This window comes from Lissotriton helveticus, chromosome 12 (assembly GCF_964261635.1).
Source record: "Lissotriton helveticus chromosome 12, aLisHel1.1, whole genome shotgun sequence".
NCBI classification, from domain to species: Eukaryota; Metazoa; Chordata; class Amphibia; order Caudata; family Salamandridae; genus Lissotriton; species Lissotriton helveticus.
The window spans coordinates 9,902,202-9,920,535 of record NC_136073.1 but is presented as its reverse complement, the minus strand read 5'-3'; the positions used below and the strand labels follow the sequence as shown (position 1 = coordinate 9,920,535).

The 18,334-nt window shown below is 46.1% G+C and overlaps 1 protein-coding gene across 1 annotated transcript in view; it reads right to left on the bottom strand.

Annotated features, from left to right (window-relative positions):
• PLPPR3 (phospholipid phosphatase related 3) overlaps positions 1-15,584 on the bottom strand; it is a 39,539-nt gene extending 23,955 nt beyond the window's left edge. Inside the window, exon 1 of the mRNA XM_078668311.1 lies at positions 15,493-15,584. Coding sequence (XP_078524437.1) covers positions 15,493-15,573 — 81 coding nt within the window. The 5' untranslated portion in view covers positions 15,574-15,584. The remainder of the gene's footprint in view (positions 1-15,492) is intronic.
• Between the last annotated feature and the right edge of the window lie 2,750 nt (positions 15,585-18,334).

The following is an 18,334-nucleotide window of genomic DNA, read 5'->3' as shown; positions in this document are numbered from 1 at the left end:
GAAAGGAACAGAGAGTCATGAGACAGAAGGGAAGAGAGAGTCATGGGACAGGAAGGGACAGAGAGTCATGAGACAGAAAGGAACAGAGAGTCATGAGACAGAAGGGAACAGAGAGTCATGAGACAGAAAGGAACAGAGAGTCATGAGACAGGGAGGCACAGAGAGTCATGAGACAGGAAGGAACAGAGAGTCATGAGACAGAAAGGAACAGAGAGTCATGAGACAGAAACGAACAGAGGGTCATGGGGCAGGAAGAAACAGAGAGTCATGAGACAGAAAGGAACAGAGAGTCATGAGACAGAAAGGAACAGAGAGTCATGAGACAGAAGGACCAGAGAGTCATGAGACAGAAAGGAACAGAGAGTCATGAGACAGGAAGGAACAGAGAGTCATGAGACAGGAAGGAACAGAGAGTCATGAGACAGGAAGGAACAGAGAGTCATGAGACAGGAAGGAACAGAGAGTCATGAGACAGAAGGGACCAGAGCATCATGAGACAGGAAGGAACAGAGAGTCATGAGACAGAAAGGAACAGAGAGCCATGAGACAGGAAGGAACAGAGAGTCATGAGACAAAAAGGAACAGAGAGTCATGAGACAGAAGGGAACAGAGAGTCATACGACAGGAAGGAACAGAGAGTCATGAGGCAGGAAGGAACAGAGAGTCATGAGACAGGAAGGAACAGAGAGGCATGAGACAGAAAGGAACAGAGAGTCATGAGACAGAAGGGAACAGAGAGTCATGGGACAGAAAGGAACAGAGAGTCATGGGGCAGGAAGGAAAAGAGAGTCATGAGACAGGAAGGAACAGAGAGTCATACGACAGGAAGGAACAGAGCATCATGAGACAGGAAGGAACAGAGAGTCATGAGACAGAAAGGAACAGAGAGTCATGGGGCAGGAAGAAACAGAGAGTCATGAGACAGTAAGGAACAGAGAGTCATGAGACAGGAGGGAACAGAGAGTCATGAGACAGGAAGGAACAGAGAGTCATGATACAGAAGGGACAAGAGAGTCATGAGACAGAAAGGAACAGAGAGTGATGAGACAGGGAGGCACAGAGAGTCACGAGACAGGAAGGAACAGAGAGTCACGAGACAGGAAGGAACAGAGAGTCATGAGACAGGAAGGAACAGAGAGTCACGAGACAGGAAGGAACAGAGAGTCATGAGACAGAAAGGAACAGAGAGTCATGAGACAGGAAGGAACAGAGAGTCATGAAACAGAAAGGAACAGAGAGTCATGAGACAGAAGGGAAGAGAGAGTCATGGGACAGGAAGGGACAGAGAGTCATGAGACAGAAAGGAACAGAGAGTCATGAGACAGAAGGGAACAGAGAGTCATGAGACAGAAGGGAACAGAGAGTCATACGACAGGAAGGGACAGAGAGTCATGAGGCAGGAAGGAACAGAGAGTCATGAGACAGGAAGGAACAGAGAGTCATGAGACAGGAAGGAACAGAGAGTCATGAGACAGAAAGGAACAGAGAGTCATGGGGCAGGAAGAAACAGAGAGTCCTGAGACAGGAAGGAACAGAGAGTCATGAGACAGAAAGGAACAGAGAGTCATGAGACAGGAAGGAACAGAGAGTCATGAGACAGAAAGGAACAGAGAGTCATGGGGCAGGAAGAAACAGAGAGTCCTGAGACAGGAAGGAACAGAGCATCATGAGACAGGAAGGAACAGAGAGTCGTGAGACAGAAAGGAACAGAGAGTCATGGGGCAGGAAGAAACAGAGAGTCCTGAGACAGGAAGGAACAGAGAGTCATGAGACAGAAAGGAACAGAGAGTCATGAGACAGGAAGGAACAGAGAGTCATGAGACAGTAAGGAACAGAGAGTCATGAGACAGGAGGGAACAGAGAGTCATGAGACAGGAAGGAACAGAGAGTCATGATACAGAAGGGACAAGAGAGTCATGAGACAGAAAGGAACAGAGAGTCATGAGACAGAAAGGAACAGAGAGTCATGAGACAGGAAGGAACAGAGAGTCATGAGACAGAAAGGAACAGAGAGTCATGAGACAGGAAGGAACAGAGAGTCATGAGACAGAAAGGAACAGAGAGTCATGAGACAGGAAGGAACAGAGAGTCATGAAACAGAAAGGAACAGAGAGTCATGAGACAGAAGGGAAGAGAGAGTCATGGGACAGGAAGGGACAGAGAGTCATGAGACAGAAAGGAACAGAGAGTCATGAGACAGAAGGGAACAGAGAGTCATGAGACAGAAAGGAACAGAGAGTCATGAGACAGGGAGGCACAGAGAGTCATGAGACAGGAAGGAACAGAGAGTCATGAGACAGAAAGGAACAGAGAGTCATGAGACAGAAACGAACAGAGGGTCATGGGGCAGGAAGAAACAGAGAGTCATGAGACAGAAAGGAACAGAGAGTCATGAGACAGAAAGGAACAGAGAGTCATGAGACAGAAGGACCAGAGAGTCATGAGACAGAAAGGAACAGAGAGTCATGAGACAGAAAGGAACAGAGAGTCATGAGACAGGAAGGAACAGAGAGTCATGAGACAGAAGGAACAGAGAGTCATGAGACAGGAAGGCACAGAGAGTCATGAGACAGAAAGGAACAGAGAGTCATGAGACAGGAAGGAACAGAGAGTCATGAGACAGAAAGGAACAGAGAGTCATGGGGCAGGAAGAAACAGAGAGTCCTGAGACAGGAAGGAACAGAGAGTCATGAGACAGAAAGGAACAGAGAGTCATGAGACAGGAAGGAACAGAGAGTCATGAGACAGAAAGGAACAGAGAGTCATGGGGCAGGAAGAAACAGAGAGTCCTGAGACAGGAAGGAACAGAGCATCATGAGACAGGAAGGAACAGAGAGTCGTGAGACAGAAAGGAACAGAGAGTCATGGGGCAGGAAGAAACAGAGAGTCCTGAGACAGGAAGGAATAGAGAGTCATGAGACAGAAAGGAACAGAGAGTCATGAGACAGGAAGGAACAGAGAGTCATGAGACAGTAAGGAACAGAGAGTCATGAGACAGGAGGGAACAGAGAGTCATGAGACAGGAAGGAACAGAGAGTCATGATACAGAAGGGACAAGAGAGTCATGAGACAGAAAGGAACAGAGAGTCATGAGACAGAAAGGAACAGAGAGTCATGAGACAGGAAGGAACAGAGAGTCATGAGACAGAAAGGAACAGAGAGTCATGAGACAGGAAGGAACAGAGAGTCATGAGACAGAAAGGAACAGAGAGTCATGAGACAGGAAGGAACAGAGAGTCATGAAACAGAAAGGAACAGAGAGTCATGAGACAGAAGGGAAGAGAGAGTCATGGGACAGGAAGGGACAGAGAGTCATGAGACAGAAAGGAACAGAGAGTCATGAGACAGAAGGGAACAGAGAGTCATGAGACAGAAAGGAACAGAGAGTCATGAGACAGGGAGGCACAGAGAGTCATGAGACAGGAAGGAACAGAGAGTCATGAGACAGAAAGGAACAGAGAGTCATGAGACAGAAACGAACAGAGGGTCATGGGGCAGGAAGAAACAGAGAGTCATGAGACAGAAAGGAACAGAGAGTCATGAGACAGAAAGGAACAGAGAGTCATGAGACAGAAGGACCAGAGAGTCATGAGACAGAAAGGAACAGAGAGTCATGAGACAGAAAGGAACAGAGAGTCATGAGACAGGAAGGAACAGAGAGTCATGAGACAGAAGGAACAGAGAGTCATGAGACAGGAAGGCACAGAGAGTCATGAGACAGAAAGGAACAGAGAGTCATGAGACAGGAAGGAACAGAGAGTCATGAGACAGGAAGGAACAGAGAGTCATGAGACAGGAAGGAACAGAGAGTCATGAGACAGAAGGGACCAGAGCATCATGAGACAGGAAGGAACAGAGAGTCATGAGACAGAAAGGAACAGAGAGCCATGAGACAGGAAGGAACAGAGAGTCATGAGACAAAAAGGAACAGAGAGTCATGAGACAGGAGGGAACAGAGAGTCATGAGACAGTAAGGAACAGAGAGTCATGAGACAGGAGGGAACAGAGAGTCATGAGACAGGAAGGAACATAGAGTCATGAGACAGGAAGGAGCAGAGAGTCATGAGACAGGAAGGAACAGAGAGTCATGAGACAGGAAGGAACAGAGAGTCATGAGACAGAAAGGAACAGAGAGTCATGAGACAGGAAGGAACAGAGAGTCATGAAACAGAAAGGAACAGAGAGTCATGAGACAGAAACGAACAGAGGGTCATGGGGCAGGAAGAAACAGAGAGTCATGAGACAGAAAGGAACAGAGAGTCATGAGACAGAAGGGACCAGAGAGTCATGAGGCAGAAAGGCACAGAGAGTCATGAGACAGGAAGGAACAGAGAGTCATGAGACAGAAAGGGACAGAGAGTCATGAGACAGGAAGGAACAGAGAGTCATGAAACAGAAAGGAACAGAGAGTCATGGGGCAGGAAGGAACAGAGAGTCATGAGACGGGAAGGAACAGAGAGTCATGAGACAGAAAGGAATAGAGAGTCATGGGGCAGGAAGGAACAGAGAGTCATGAGACAGAAGGGACCAGAGAGTCATGGGACAGGAAGGGACAGAGAGTCATGAGGCAGAAAGGAACAGAGAGTCATGAGACAGAAGGGAACAGAGAGTCATACGACAGGAAGGAACAGAGAGTCATGAGGCAGGAAGGAACAGAGAGTCATGAGACAGGAAGGAACAGAGAGGCATGAGACAGAAAGGAACAGAGAGTCATGAGACAGAAGGGAACAGAGAGTCATGGGACAGAAAGGAACAGAGAGTCATGGGGCAGGAAGGAAAAGAGAGTCATGAGACAGGAAGGAACAGAGAGTCATACGACAGGAAGGAACAGAGCATCATGAGACAGGAAGGAACAGAGAGTCATGAGACAGAAAGGAACAGAGAGTCATGGGGCAGGAAGAAACAGAGAGTCATGAGACAGTAAGGAACAGAGAGTCATGAGACAGGAGGGAACAGAGAGTCATGAGACAGGAAGGAACAGAGAGTCATGATACAGAAGGGACAAGAGAGTCATGAGACAGAAAGGAACAGAGAGTGATGAGACAGGGAGGCACAGAGAGTCACGAGACAGGAAGGAACAGAGAGTCACGAGACAGGAAGGAACAGAGAGTCATGAGACAGGAAGGAACAGAGAGTCACGAGACAGGAAGGAACAGAGAGTCATGAGACAGAAAGGAACAGAGAGTCATGAGACAGGAAGGAACAGAGAGTCATGAAACAGAAAGGAACAGAGAGTCATGAGACAGAAGGGAAGAGAGAGTCATGGGACAGGAAGGGACAGAGAGTCATGAGACAGAAAGGAACAGAGAGTCATGAGACAGAAGGGAACAGAGAGTCATGAGACAGAAAGGAACAGAGAGTCATGAGACAGGGAGGCACAGAGAGTCATGAGACAGGAAGGAACAGAGAGTCATGAGACAGAAAGGAACAGAGAGTCATGAGACAGAAACGAACAGAGGGTCATGGGGCAGGAAGAAACAGAGAGTCATGAGACAGAAAGGAACAGAGAGTCATGAGACAGAAGGGACCAGAGAGTCATGAGACAGAAAGGAACAGAGAGTCATGAGACAGAAAGGAACAGAGAGTCATGAGACAGGAAGGAACAGAGAGTCATGAGACAGAAGGAACAGAGAGTCATGAGACAGGAAGGCACAGAGAGTCATGAGACAGAAAGGAACAGAGAGTCATGAGACAGGAAGGAACAGAGAGTCATGAGACAGGAAGCAACAGAGAGTCATGAGACAGGAGGGAACAGAGAGTCATACGACAGGAAGAAACAGAGCATCATGAGACAGGAAGGAACAGAGAGTCATGAGACAGAAGGGAACAGAGAGTCATGGGACAGAAAGGAACAGAGAGTCATGGGGCAGGAAGGAACAGAGAGTCATGGGGCAGGAAGGAAAAGAGAGTCATGAGACAGGAAGGAACAGAGAGTCATGAGACAGAAAGAAACAGAGAGTCATGAGACAGAAAGGAACAGAGAGCCATGAGACAGGAAGGAACAGAGAGTCATGATACAGAAGGGACAGAGAGTAATGAGACAGACAGGAACAGAGAGTCATGAGACAGGAAGGAACAGAGAGTCATGAGACAGTAAGGAACAGAGAGTCATGAGACAGGAAGGAACAGAGAGTCATGGGGCAGGAAGGAACAGAGAGTCATGAGACAGGAAGGAACAGAGAGTCATGAGACAGAAAGGAACAGAGAGTCATGAGACAGGAAGGAACAGAGAGTCATGAAACAGAAAGGAACAGAGAGTCATGAGACAGGGAGGAACAGAGAGTCATGAGACAGAAGGGAACAGAGAGTCATGATACAGAAGGGACAGAGAGTAATGAGACAGAAAGGAACAGAGAGTCATGGGACAGAAAGGAACAGAGAGTCATGGGGCAGGAAGGAAAAGAGAGTCATGAGACAGGAAGGAACAGAGAGTCATGAGACAGAAAGAAACAGAGAGTCATGAGACAGAAAGGAACAGAGAGCCATGAGACAGGAAGGAACAGAGAGTCGTGATACAGAAGGGACAGAGAGTAATGAGACAGAAAGGAACAGAGAGTCATGAGACAGGGAGGCACAGAGAGTCATGAGACAGTAAGGAACAGAGAGTCATGAGACAGGAAGGAACAGAGAGTCATGGGGCAGGAAGGAACAGAGAGTCATGAGACAGGAAGGAACAGAGAGTCATGAGACAGAAAGGAACAGAGAGTCATGAGACAGAAAGGAACAGAGAGTCATGAGACAGGCAGGAACAGAGAGTCATGGGGCAGGAAGGAACAGAGAGTCATGAGACAGGAAGGAACAGAGAGTCATGAGACAGAAAGGAACAGAGAGTCATGAGACAGAAAGGAACAGAGAGTCATGAGACAGGAAGGAACAGAGAGTCATGAGACAGGAAGGAACAGAGAGTCATGAGACAGAAGGGAACAGAGAGTCATGGGACAGGAGGGAACAGAGAGTCATGAGACAGGAAGGAACAGAGAGTCATGCGGCAGGAAGGAACAGAGAGTCATGAAACAGAAAGGAACAGAGAGTCATGAGACAGGGAGGAACAGAGAGTCATGAGACAGAAGGGAACAGAGAGTCATGGGACAGGAAGGGACAGAGAGTCATGAGGCAGGAAGGAACAGAGTCATGAGGCAGGAAGGAACAGAGAGTCATACGACAGGAAGGAACAGAGCATCATGAGACAGGAAGGAACAGAGAGTCATGAGACAGAAGGGAACAGAGAGTCATGGGACAGAAAGGAACAGAGAGTCATGGGGCAGGAAGGAACAGAGAGTCATGAGACAGAAGGGACCAGAGAGTCATGAGACAGGAAGGAACAGAGAGTCATACGACAGGAAGGAACAGCGCATCATGAGACAGGAAGGAACAGAGAGTCATGAGACAGAAAGGAACAGAGAGTCATGGGGCAGGAAGAAACAGAGAGTCGTGAGACAGGAAGGAACAGAGAGTAATGAGACAGAAAGGAACAGAGAGTCATGAGACAGGAAGGAACAGAGAGTCATGAGACAGGAAGGAACAGAGAGTCATGAGACAGAAAGGAATAGAGTGTCATGGGGCAGGAAGGAACAGAGAGTCATGAGACAGAAGGGACCAGAGAGTCATGAGACAGGAAGGAACAGAGAGGCATGAGACAGAAGGGAACAGAGAGTCATGAGACAGAAAGGAACAGAGAGTCATGAGACAGGGAGGCACAGAGAGTCATGAGACGGAAAGGAACAGAGAGTCATGTAGCAGGAAGGAACAGAGAGTCATGAGACAGGAAGTAACAGAGAGTCATGAGACAAAAAGGAACAGAGAGTCATGAGACAGGAAGGAACAGAGAGTCATGAGACAGGAAGGAACAGAGAGTCATGAGACAGAAAGGAATAGAGAGTCATAGGGCAGGAAGGAACAGAGAGTCATGAGACAGAAGGGACCAGAGAGTCATGAGACAGGAAGGAACAGAGAGTCATGAGGCAGGGAGGACCAGAGAGTCATGAGACGGAAAGGACCAGAGAGTCATGTAGCTGGAAGGAACAGAGAGTCATGAGACAGGAAGGAACAGAGAGTCATGAGGCAGAAAGGAACAGAGAGTCATGAAACAGAAAGGAACAGAGAGTCATGAGACAGAAGGGACCAGAGAGTCATGAGACAGGAAGGACCAAAGAGTCGTGAGGCAGGAAGGAACAGAGAGTTATGAGACAGGAAGGAACAGAGAGGCATGAGACAGGAAGGAACAGAGAGGCATGAGACAGAAAGGAACAGAGAGTCATGAGACAGAAAGGAACAGAGAGTCATGAGATAGGGAGAAACAGAGAGTCATGAGACAGGGAGGAACAGAGAGTCATGAGACAGAAAGGAACAGAGAGTCATGAGACAGAAAGGAACAGAGAGGCATGAGACAGGAAGGAACAGAGAGTCATGAGACAGGGAGGAACAGAGAGTCATGAGACAGAAAGGAACAGAGAGTCATGAGACAGAAAGGAACAGAGAGGCATGAGACAGGAAGGAACAGAGAGGCATGAGACAGGGAGGAACAGAGAGGCATGAGACAGGAAGGAACAGAGAGCCATGAGACAGGAAGGAACAGAGAGGCATAGATAGAAGGAACAGAGAGGCATGAGACAGGGAGGAACAGAGAGCCAGGAGACAGGAAGGAACAGAGAGTCATGAGACAGGAAGGAACAGAGAGGCATGAGACAGAAAGGAACAGAGAGTCGTGAGACAGGAAGGAACAGAGAGTCATGAGACAGAAAGGAACAGGGAGTCATGAGACAGAAAAGAACAGAGAGTCATGGGACGGAAAGGAACAGAGAGTCATGAGACAGAAAGGAACAGAGAGTCATGAGACAAAAAGGAACAGAGAGTCATGAGACAGAAGGGACCAGAGAGTCATTCGACAGGAAGGAACAGAGAGTCATGAGACCGAAAGGAACAGAGAGTCATGAGACAGGGAGGAACAGAGAGTCATGAGACCGAAAGGAACAGAGAGTCATGAGACAGAAAGGAACAGAGAGTCATGAGACAGAAAGGAACAGAGAGTCATGAGACAGAAGGGACAGAGAGTCATGGGACGGAAAGGAGCAGAGAGTCATGAGACAGAAAGGAACAGAGAGTCATGAGACAGAAAGGAACAGAGAGTCATGAGACCGAAAGGAACAGAGAGTCATGAGACAGAAGGGACAGAGAGTCATGAGACAGAAGGGACCAGAGAGTCATTCGACAGGAAGGAACAGAGAGTCTTGAGACAGGAAGGAACAGAGAGTCATGGAACAGGAAGGGACAGAGAGTCATGAGACAGGAAGGAACAGAGAGTCATGAGACAGAAGGGACCAGAGAGTCATGAGACAGAAGGGACCAGAGAGTCATGAGACAGGAAGGAACAGAGAGTCATGAGACAAAAAGGAACAGAGAGTCATGGGACAGAAGGGACCAGAGAGTCATGAGACAGTAAGGACCAGAGAGTCATGAGACAGGAAGGAACAGAGAGTCATGAGACAGAAAGGAACAGAGAGTCATGAGACAGGAAGGAACAGAGAGTCATGAGACAAAAAGGAACAGAGAGTCATGAGACAGAAAGGAACAGAGAGTCATCAGACAGAAGGGACCAGAGAGTCATGAGACAAAAAGTAACAGAGAGTCATGGGACAGAAGGGACCAGAGAGTCATGAGACAGGAAGGAACAAAGAGTCATGAGACAGGAAGGAACAGAGAGCCATGAGACAAGGAGGAACAGAGAGTCATGAGACAGGGAGGAACAGAGAGTCATACGACAGGAAGGAACAGAGAGTCATGAGACTGAATGGACCAGAGAGTCATAGGACGGAAAGGAACAGAGTGTCATGAGACAGGAGGGAACAGAGAGTCATGAGACAGGAGGGAACAGAGAGTCATGAGACAGAAAGGAACAGAGAGTCATGAGACAAAAAGGAACAGAGAGTCATGGGACAGAAGGGACCAGAGAGTCATGAGACAGGAAGGAACAGAGAGTCATGGGACGGAAAGGAACAGAGAGTCATGAGACAAAAAGGAACAGAGAGTCATGAGACAAAAAGGAACAGAGAGTCATGAGACAAAAAGGAAAGAGAGTCATGGGACAGGAAGGGACAGAGAGTCATGGGGCAGGAAGGAACAGAGAGTCATGGGACAGAAGGGACCAGAGAGTCATGAGACAGGAAGGAACAGAGAGTCATGGGACGGAAAGGAACAGAGAGTCATGAGACAAAAAGGAACAGAGAGTCATGAGACAAAAAGGAACAGAGAGTCATGGGACAGGAAGGGACAGAGAGTCATGGGGCAGGAAGGAACAGAGAGTCATGAGACAGAAGGGACAGAGAGTCATTCGACAGGAAGGAACAGAGAGTCATGGGACGGAAAGGAACAGAGAGTCATGAGACAAAAAGGAACAGAGAGTCATGAGACAGAAAGGAGCTGAGAGTCATGAGACAGATGGGACCAGAGAGTCATTCGACAGGGAGGAACAGAGAGTCATGAGACAGGAAGGAACAGAGAGGCATGGGACAATAATGAGATAATCTCCATGTTAGAGTTGTATTAACAACGCTTAACGCCATGGAGATAAAAATCCCAGCGATAGCGCGGATTATCGCAGTTTTCAATGGAATGTAGCTGGTTTTCCAGCGTTATTCCATTGAAAATGGCGATGACCTTGTTGATAAGGCAGGACAATCTTAGCCATGTAATCCACTTCCCATTGGATTACATGGCTAAATCAGGTCACAAGGAAGCGTTAGGAAAGGAGCGTTAACTGTCGTTAGCGCTACTTTTCCTAACGCTCTGCTTGTGAGCGTGCAGCTTGATAATTGGAGAAATGTCGCTTAGCTTTAGCGACATTTCTCCTATTATTTTGCCCTGGAACGCCCACTTTGCATCTCATTAGAGATGCAAAGCTGGGCGTTGTTGAAAAGGACGTAAAATCAGCAAAACATGCGATAGTGTGTCTTTGCTGATAAGGCGATGAAATTATCGCTGCTTTTCGGCCGAAAACAGCCGCAAAAGCGACGAAAATTTCATATTGCCGCCTTGGTAATATGCCCCAGAGAGTCATGAGGCAGGGAGGAACAGGGAGTCATGGGACAGGAAGGAACAGAGGGGCATATTCTCAACAACTAGCGATATTTATCGCTAAATGAGCTTAGTGATATTTTTTTTATCGCAGAGATAACGTGCTATTAGCAACGTTTATCTCAAATGCGATAACATATCCGGCGATAGCGGCTCAATGCGTGAATATCGCTGCAAATCCAGCGATATTCAGGCATTAACACCAATAGGGTCTTAACCTGAATATCCAACTTCCATTGGATATACAGGTTAAGAAGTGGTCTGAGCAGGCGTTAGTTTTTGGCGATATTCGCGCTTAGCACGCATTTTTTTATCGCTTTGCCCGCGTTGATAATAGGCAATAGCGATGTTAGCAACTGCTTTCAGTCGCTAACAGTTTGGGTACGCCCACTTTGCATGTCATTAAAGGGAGAGAGAGGTGTGGCGCCGCGGCAGGGCGACTGACGCTGGAATCTGGGGATCACGGTTTGATCCCCGGGGCCAGCAGCAGATTAGTCCAGCACCACTTGACTCTCGGCAATAGCTAGCCTAATCTTCCTGACGGCCCCCAGCGCTTGGAGACCCTTACGGGTGATTGTTCGCGCTTTACTAATGTTGATTATATATTATATTATATTATATATTATATTAGCGATAAATATCGCTGACATGCAAAGCGGGCCCCAAACCGCTCGCTATCGCCTAGAAACTGTCGCTAACTGTTGTTAGCGACAGCTTGCTAATACGGCAATAAAATTATCGCCGCTTTCGCTGGAAAAAGTCCAGCTGAAACGGCGATAAGGCCCTTGATAATATGCCCCAGAGAGTCGTGAGGCAGGAAGGAACAAAGCATCATGAGACAGGAAGGAACAGAGAGTCGTGAGGCAGAAGGGACCAGAGAGTCATGAGGCAGAAAGGGACAAAGAGTAATGAGACAGGGGCACATGGGGAGAGTGATGAGGAAGAAAGTAAAAGCAGTGACGGTGTGGAGGACAGGACATTGAGCAGGAAGGGAGAGTCATGGATTGGAAAGTGATGGAGGGCACAGAGACGAAGACCAGGAAGTGAAATGACCATTGAGTCATTGACCATGGATGGAAGAGCAGCAGGTCCTGGACCAGCCGGGGCCACAGTAGCTAGGGGAGCCGTGGGCTGATGCAAACAGACATGGACCAGGAAGACTAATATTAGAAAGGGGGCAGGCTGCGGATGTGGACGGAGGGGAGCATGGACCATGAAAGGAAGAACAGCGGAGTCGACCAGGAAGAGAGGAGAGCGCAAATTGGCCCTAGAACTTTCACTTGCGTACATCTAACCACCATGACGCACTCTTGTCAAAGATGTGCTCCCCGGAACCCTAAAGTGCCGACAATGTACCCCTCAGAGTGCTGTCCTATAAAACACTGGCCCAACACAACTGTATCCTGTAAAATATCAGAATCTCAGAATAATGTATGAAATATTTGCACCTCAGAACTCCAGCATATAAAATCCCTGCACTTAGAATGGAAGAGCCCCCTCTGGACCCTCATATCATTAGATAAAATACCTGCCCCACAGACCTTGAGTAGATAAAATGTATGGCCTTCCACTCTGTAGTAGATAGAACACCTGCAACTCTGATCTCTGATAAAACACCTGCTACTCTGATCTCTGATAAAACACCTGCCACTCTGATCTCTGATAAAACACCTGCCACTCTGATCTCTGATAAAACACCTGCTACTCTGATCTCTGATAAAACACCTGCTACTCTGATCTCTGATAAAACACCTGCCACTCTGATCTCTGATAAAACACCTGCTACTCTGATCTCTGATAAAACACCTGCCACTCTGATCTCTGATAAAACACCTGCCACTCTGATCTCTGATAAAACACCTGCCACTCTGATCTCTGATAAAACACCTGCTACTCTGATCTCTCACATAACACATCTGTCTCCTCAGATCATCATGTAAAATATCTGACCTCAGCTCTTTAGTAGATAAAACATCTGCCCCTCAGCTCTCTTGGACACAAACCATCTGCCTCTCCGAACTCTAGTACATAAAACATCTGCTCCTCCGAACTCTAGTACATAAAACATCTGCCCCTCCGAACTCTAGTACATAAAACATCTGCCCCTCCGAACTCTAGTACATAAAACATCTGCCCCCCCGAACTCTAGTACATAAAACATCTGCCCTTCTGATCTCTAGGAGACAAACCATCTGCCCCTCCGAACTCTAGTACATAAAACATCTGCCCCTCAGCTCTCTAGGAGACAAACCGTCTGCCCCTCCGAACTCTAGTACATAAAACATCTTCCCCTCCGAACTCTAGTACATAAAACATCTGCCCCTCCGAACTCTAGTACATAAAACATCTGCCCTTCTGATCTTTATTAGATCGACCATTTGCCCCTCAGCTTTCTATTAGATAAAACATCTGCTCTTATGATCGCTAGTAGATAAAACATCTGACCCTCTGCTCTCTAGTAGATAAAACATATGCCTTTCTATTATTTATTAGATGAAACAGATGCTAGTCTGATCTCTCACATAAAACATCTGTCCCCTCATATCTGTATTAGATCAAACATCTGCCCCTCAGCTCTCTCGTAGATAAAACATCTGCACCTCAGCTCTCTCGTAGATAAACCACCTACCCCTTTGATCTTTGTTAGATAAAACATCTGCCCCTTTGATCTTTATTAGATAAAACATCTGCCCCTTTGATCTTTATTAGATAAAACATTCAACCCCCTGCTCTCTAGTATATAAAACAAGTACCCCTTTGATCTTTGTTAGATAAAACATCTGCCCCTTTGATCTTTATTAGATAAAACATCTGCCCCTTTGATCTTTATTAGATAAAACATTCAACCCATCTGCTCTCTAGTATATAAAACACGTACCCCTTTGATCTTTGTTAGATAAAACATCTGCCCCTTTGATCTTTATTAGATAAAACATCTGCCCCTTTGATCTTTATTAGATAAAACATTCAACCCTCTGCTCTCTAGTATATAAAACACGTACCCCTTTGATCTTTGTTAGATAAAACATCTGCCCCTTTGATCTTTATTAGATAAAACATCTGCCCCTTTGATCTTTATTAGATAAAACATTCAACCCTCTGCTCTCTAGTATATAAAACACGTACCCCTTTGATCTTTGTTAGATAAAACATCTGCCCCTTTGATCTTTATTAGATAAAACATCTGCCTCTTTGATCTTTATTAGATAAAACATTCAACCCTCTGCTCTCTAGTATATAAAACACGTACCTCTTTGATCTTTGTTAGATAAAACATCTGCCCCGTTGATCTTTATTAGATAAAACATCTGCCCCTTTGATCTTTATTAGATAAAACATTCAACCCTCTGCTCTCTAGTATATAAAACACGTACCTCTTTGATCTTTGTTAGATAAAACATCTGCCCCTTTGATCTTTATTAGATAAAACATCTGCCCCTTTGATCTTTATTAGATAAAACATTCAACCCTCTGCTCTCTAGTATATAAAACACGTACCCCTTTGATCTTTGTTAGATAAAACATCTGCCCCGTTGATCTTTATTAGATAAAACATCTGCCCCTTTGATCTTTATTAGATAAAACATTCAACCCTCTGCTCTCTAGTATATAAAACACGTACCCCTTTGATCTTTGTTAGATAAAACATCTGCCCCTTTGATCTTTATTAGATAAAACATCTGCCCCTTTGATCTTTATTAGATAAAACATCTGCCCCTTTGATCTTTATTAGATAAAACATCTGCCCCTTTGATCTTTATTAGATAAAACATTCAACCCTCTGCTCTCTAATATATACAACATCTGCTCCTTTGATCTTTATTAGATAAAACATCTGCCCCTTTGATCTTTGTTAGATAACACATCTGCTACTATACTGCACTACCATATTTCTCACCCTATACCCCTCTCAGTATATCCTCTACTTCCACCCTCTGACTCATCTCAACCCCCATTCTACTACTATCCCCAGAATAACCCTTTCTAGACTCTACCCTCCTCTACCCCTCCTTGAACCCTCTCAAACCTCGTTTACCACTCAAACAAGCCTTTCTACAAACGTCCTTCTTCCTAGACTCATCTGATACCTTATCTCTCTCCCTTATGCACTTATAGAGACTCTTCCCCTCTCTATCTTACTGAATTATGCAAACATCTGCCCAGAACTCTCTCATACTAAGTTCCCGAACCCCTTAACTAGCCTAATGCAAAACATTTGCATTGATCCACCTTCCCTGTATCTTAGGTGCTGAACACGTCACCTTTACAACTCTTCCTTTTAAATCCCAGCACATTAAATATCCCCAGGACCCTCTAGAGGTCACCCACATGCCCTGCCCTGTAGACCCGCCCCTCACCCTTCACAGCTCTGCCCCGATGCCAGGCTCCCGCCTTGTAGGTGACCCCATGGGGGTCTCTTACCTCCACAAAGTAGAAGCAGGGTAGAAGCGTCATGCTGTCCTTCGGCGCGCTCCCCTTGGCTTTCTCCTTGGGTGAGATCATGGCGCCCGAGCCGCGAGTACCGGGGGTCTCTGCTCACTGAATCTGCAGAAATATCAACACGGTGCTTGAGTGACCCCTCCGGTCCATGCGCCACCACATCGAGTCATCAAAAGAGCAATCGGGGTCAAAATCAACATAGGGGTCATTGCAAGAGAACTCTTGGGGGTCAAAATCAACATAGGAGTCATTGCAAGAGAACTCTTGGGGTCAAATGAACATAGGGGTAATTGCAAGAGAACTCTTAGAGGTCAAAGTCAACATAGAGGTCATTGCAAGAGAACTCTTGGGGGTCAAAATCAACATAGGAGTCATTGCAAGAGAACTCTTGGGGGTCAAAATCAACATAGGGGTCATTGCAAGAGAACTCTTGGGGTGAAAATCAACATAGGAGTCATTGCAAGAGAACTCTTGGGGGTGAAAATCAACATAGGAGTAATTGTAAGAGAACTCTTGGGGGTCAAAATCAACATAGGAGTCATTGCAAGAGAACTCTTGGGGGTCAAAATCAACATAGGAGTCATTGCAAGAGAACTCTTGGGGGTCAAAATCAACATAGGAGTCATTGCAAGAGAACTCTTGGGGGTCAAAATCAACATAGGGGTCATTGCAAGAGAACTCTTGGGGGTGAAAATCAACATAGAGGTCACTGTGAGAGCAATCTTGGGGTCAAAATCAACATAGGGGTCATTGCAAGAGAACTCTTAGGGGTCAAAGTCAACATACGGGTCATTGTAAGAGAATTCTTGAGGGTGAAAATCAACATAGGGGTCATTGCAAGACAACTCTTGGGATCAAAGTCAACATAGGGGCATTGCAAGAGAACTCTTGGTGTCAAAATCAACATAGGGGTAATTGCAAGAGAACTCTCGGGGTCAAAATCAACATAGGGGTCATTGCAAGAGAACTCTTGGGGGTCAAAATCAACATAGGAGTCATTGCAAGAGAACTCTTGGGGGTCAAAATCAACATAGGAGTCATTGCAAGAGAACTGTCTGGGGTCAAAATCAACATAGGGGTCATTGCAAGAGAACTCTTGGGGGTGAAAATCAACATAGAGGTCACTGTGAGAGCAATCTTGGGGTCAAAATCAACATAGGGGTAATTGCAAGAGAACTCTTAGGGGTCAAAGTCAACATACGGGTCATTGTAAGAGAATTCTTGAGGGTGAAAATCAACATAGGGGTCATTGCAAGAGAACTCTTGGGGTCAAAGTCAACATAGGGGCATTGCAAGAGAACTCTTGGGGTCAAAATCAACATAGGGGTAATTGCAAGAGAACTCTCGGGGTCAAAATAAACATAGGGGTCATTGCAAGAGAACTCTTGGGGGTCAAAATCAACATAGGAGTCATTGCAAGAGAACTCTTGGGGGTCAAAATCAACATAGGGGTCATTGAAAGAGAACTCTTGGGGGTCAAAATCAACATAGGGGTCATTGCAAGAGAACTCTTGGGGGTGAAAATCAACATGGAGGTCACTGTGAGAGCAATCTTGGGGTCAAAATCAACATAGGGGTCATTGCAAGAGAACTCTTGGGGGACAAAATCAACATAGGGGTCATTGCGAGAGAACTCTTAGGGGTCAAATTCAACATAGGGGTAATTGCAAGAGAACTCTTGGGGGTCAAAATCAACATAGGAGTCATTGCAAGAGAATTCTTGGGGGTCAAAATCAACATAGGGGTCATTGCAAGAGAACTCTTGGGGGTCAAAATCAACATAGGGGTCATTGTAAGAGAACTCTTGGGGGTCAAAATCAACATAAGGGTCATTGCAAGAGAACTCTTGGGGGTCAAAATCAACATAGGGGTAATTACAAGAGAACTCTTAGGGTCAAAATCAACACAGGGGTCATTGCAAGTGAACTCTTGGGGGTCAAAGTCAACATAGGGGTCATTGCAAGAGAACTCTTGGGGTCAAAATCTACATAGAGGTCAGTGCAATAGTACTCTTGGGGTCAAAATCAACATCGGGATCATTGCAAGAGTACTCTTGAAGTTAAAATCAACATAGGGGTCATTGCAAGAGAACTCTTGGGGTCAAATTCAACATAGGGGTCATTGCAAGAGAACTCTTGGGTCAAAGTCAACATACGGGCATTGCAAGAGAACTCTTGGGGTCAAAATCAACCTAGGGGTCATTGCAAGAGAACTCTTGGGGGTCAAAATCAACATAGGGTCATTGTAAGAGAACTCTTGGGGTCAAAGTCAACATAGGGGTCATTGCAAGAGAACTCCTGGGGTCAAAGACAACACAGGGGTCATTGCAAGAGAACTCTTGGGGGTCAAAATCAACATAGGGGTCATTGCAAGAGAACTCTTAGGGGTCAAAATCAACATAGCGGTCATTGCAAGAGAACTCCTGGGGTCAAAATCATCAACATAGGGGTCATTGCAAGAGAACTCTTGGGGTCAAAATCAACATAGGGGTAATTACAAGAGAACTCTTAGGGTCAAAATCAACACAGGGGTCATTGCAAGGGAACTCTTGGGGGTCAAAGTCAACATAGGGGTCATTGCAAGAGAACTCTTGGGGTCAAAATCTACATAGAGGTCAGTGCAATAGTACTCTTGGGGTCAAAATCAACATCGGGATCATTGCAAGAGTACTCTTGAAGTTAAAATCAACATAGGGGTCATTGCAAGAGAACTCTTGGGGTCAAATTCAACATAGGGGTCATTGCAAGAGAACTCTTGGGTCAAAGTCAACATACGGGCATTGCAAGAGAACTCTTGGGGTCAAAATCAACCTAGGGGTCATTGC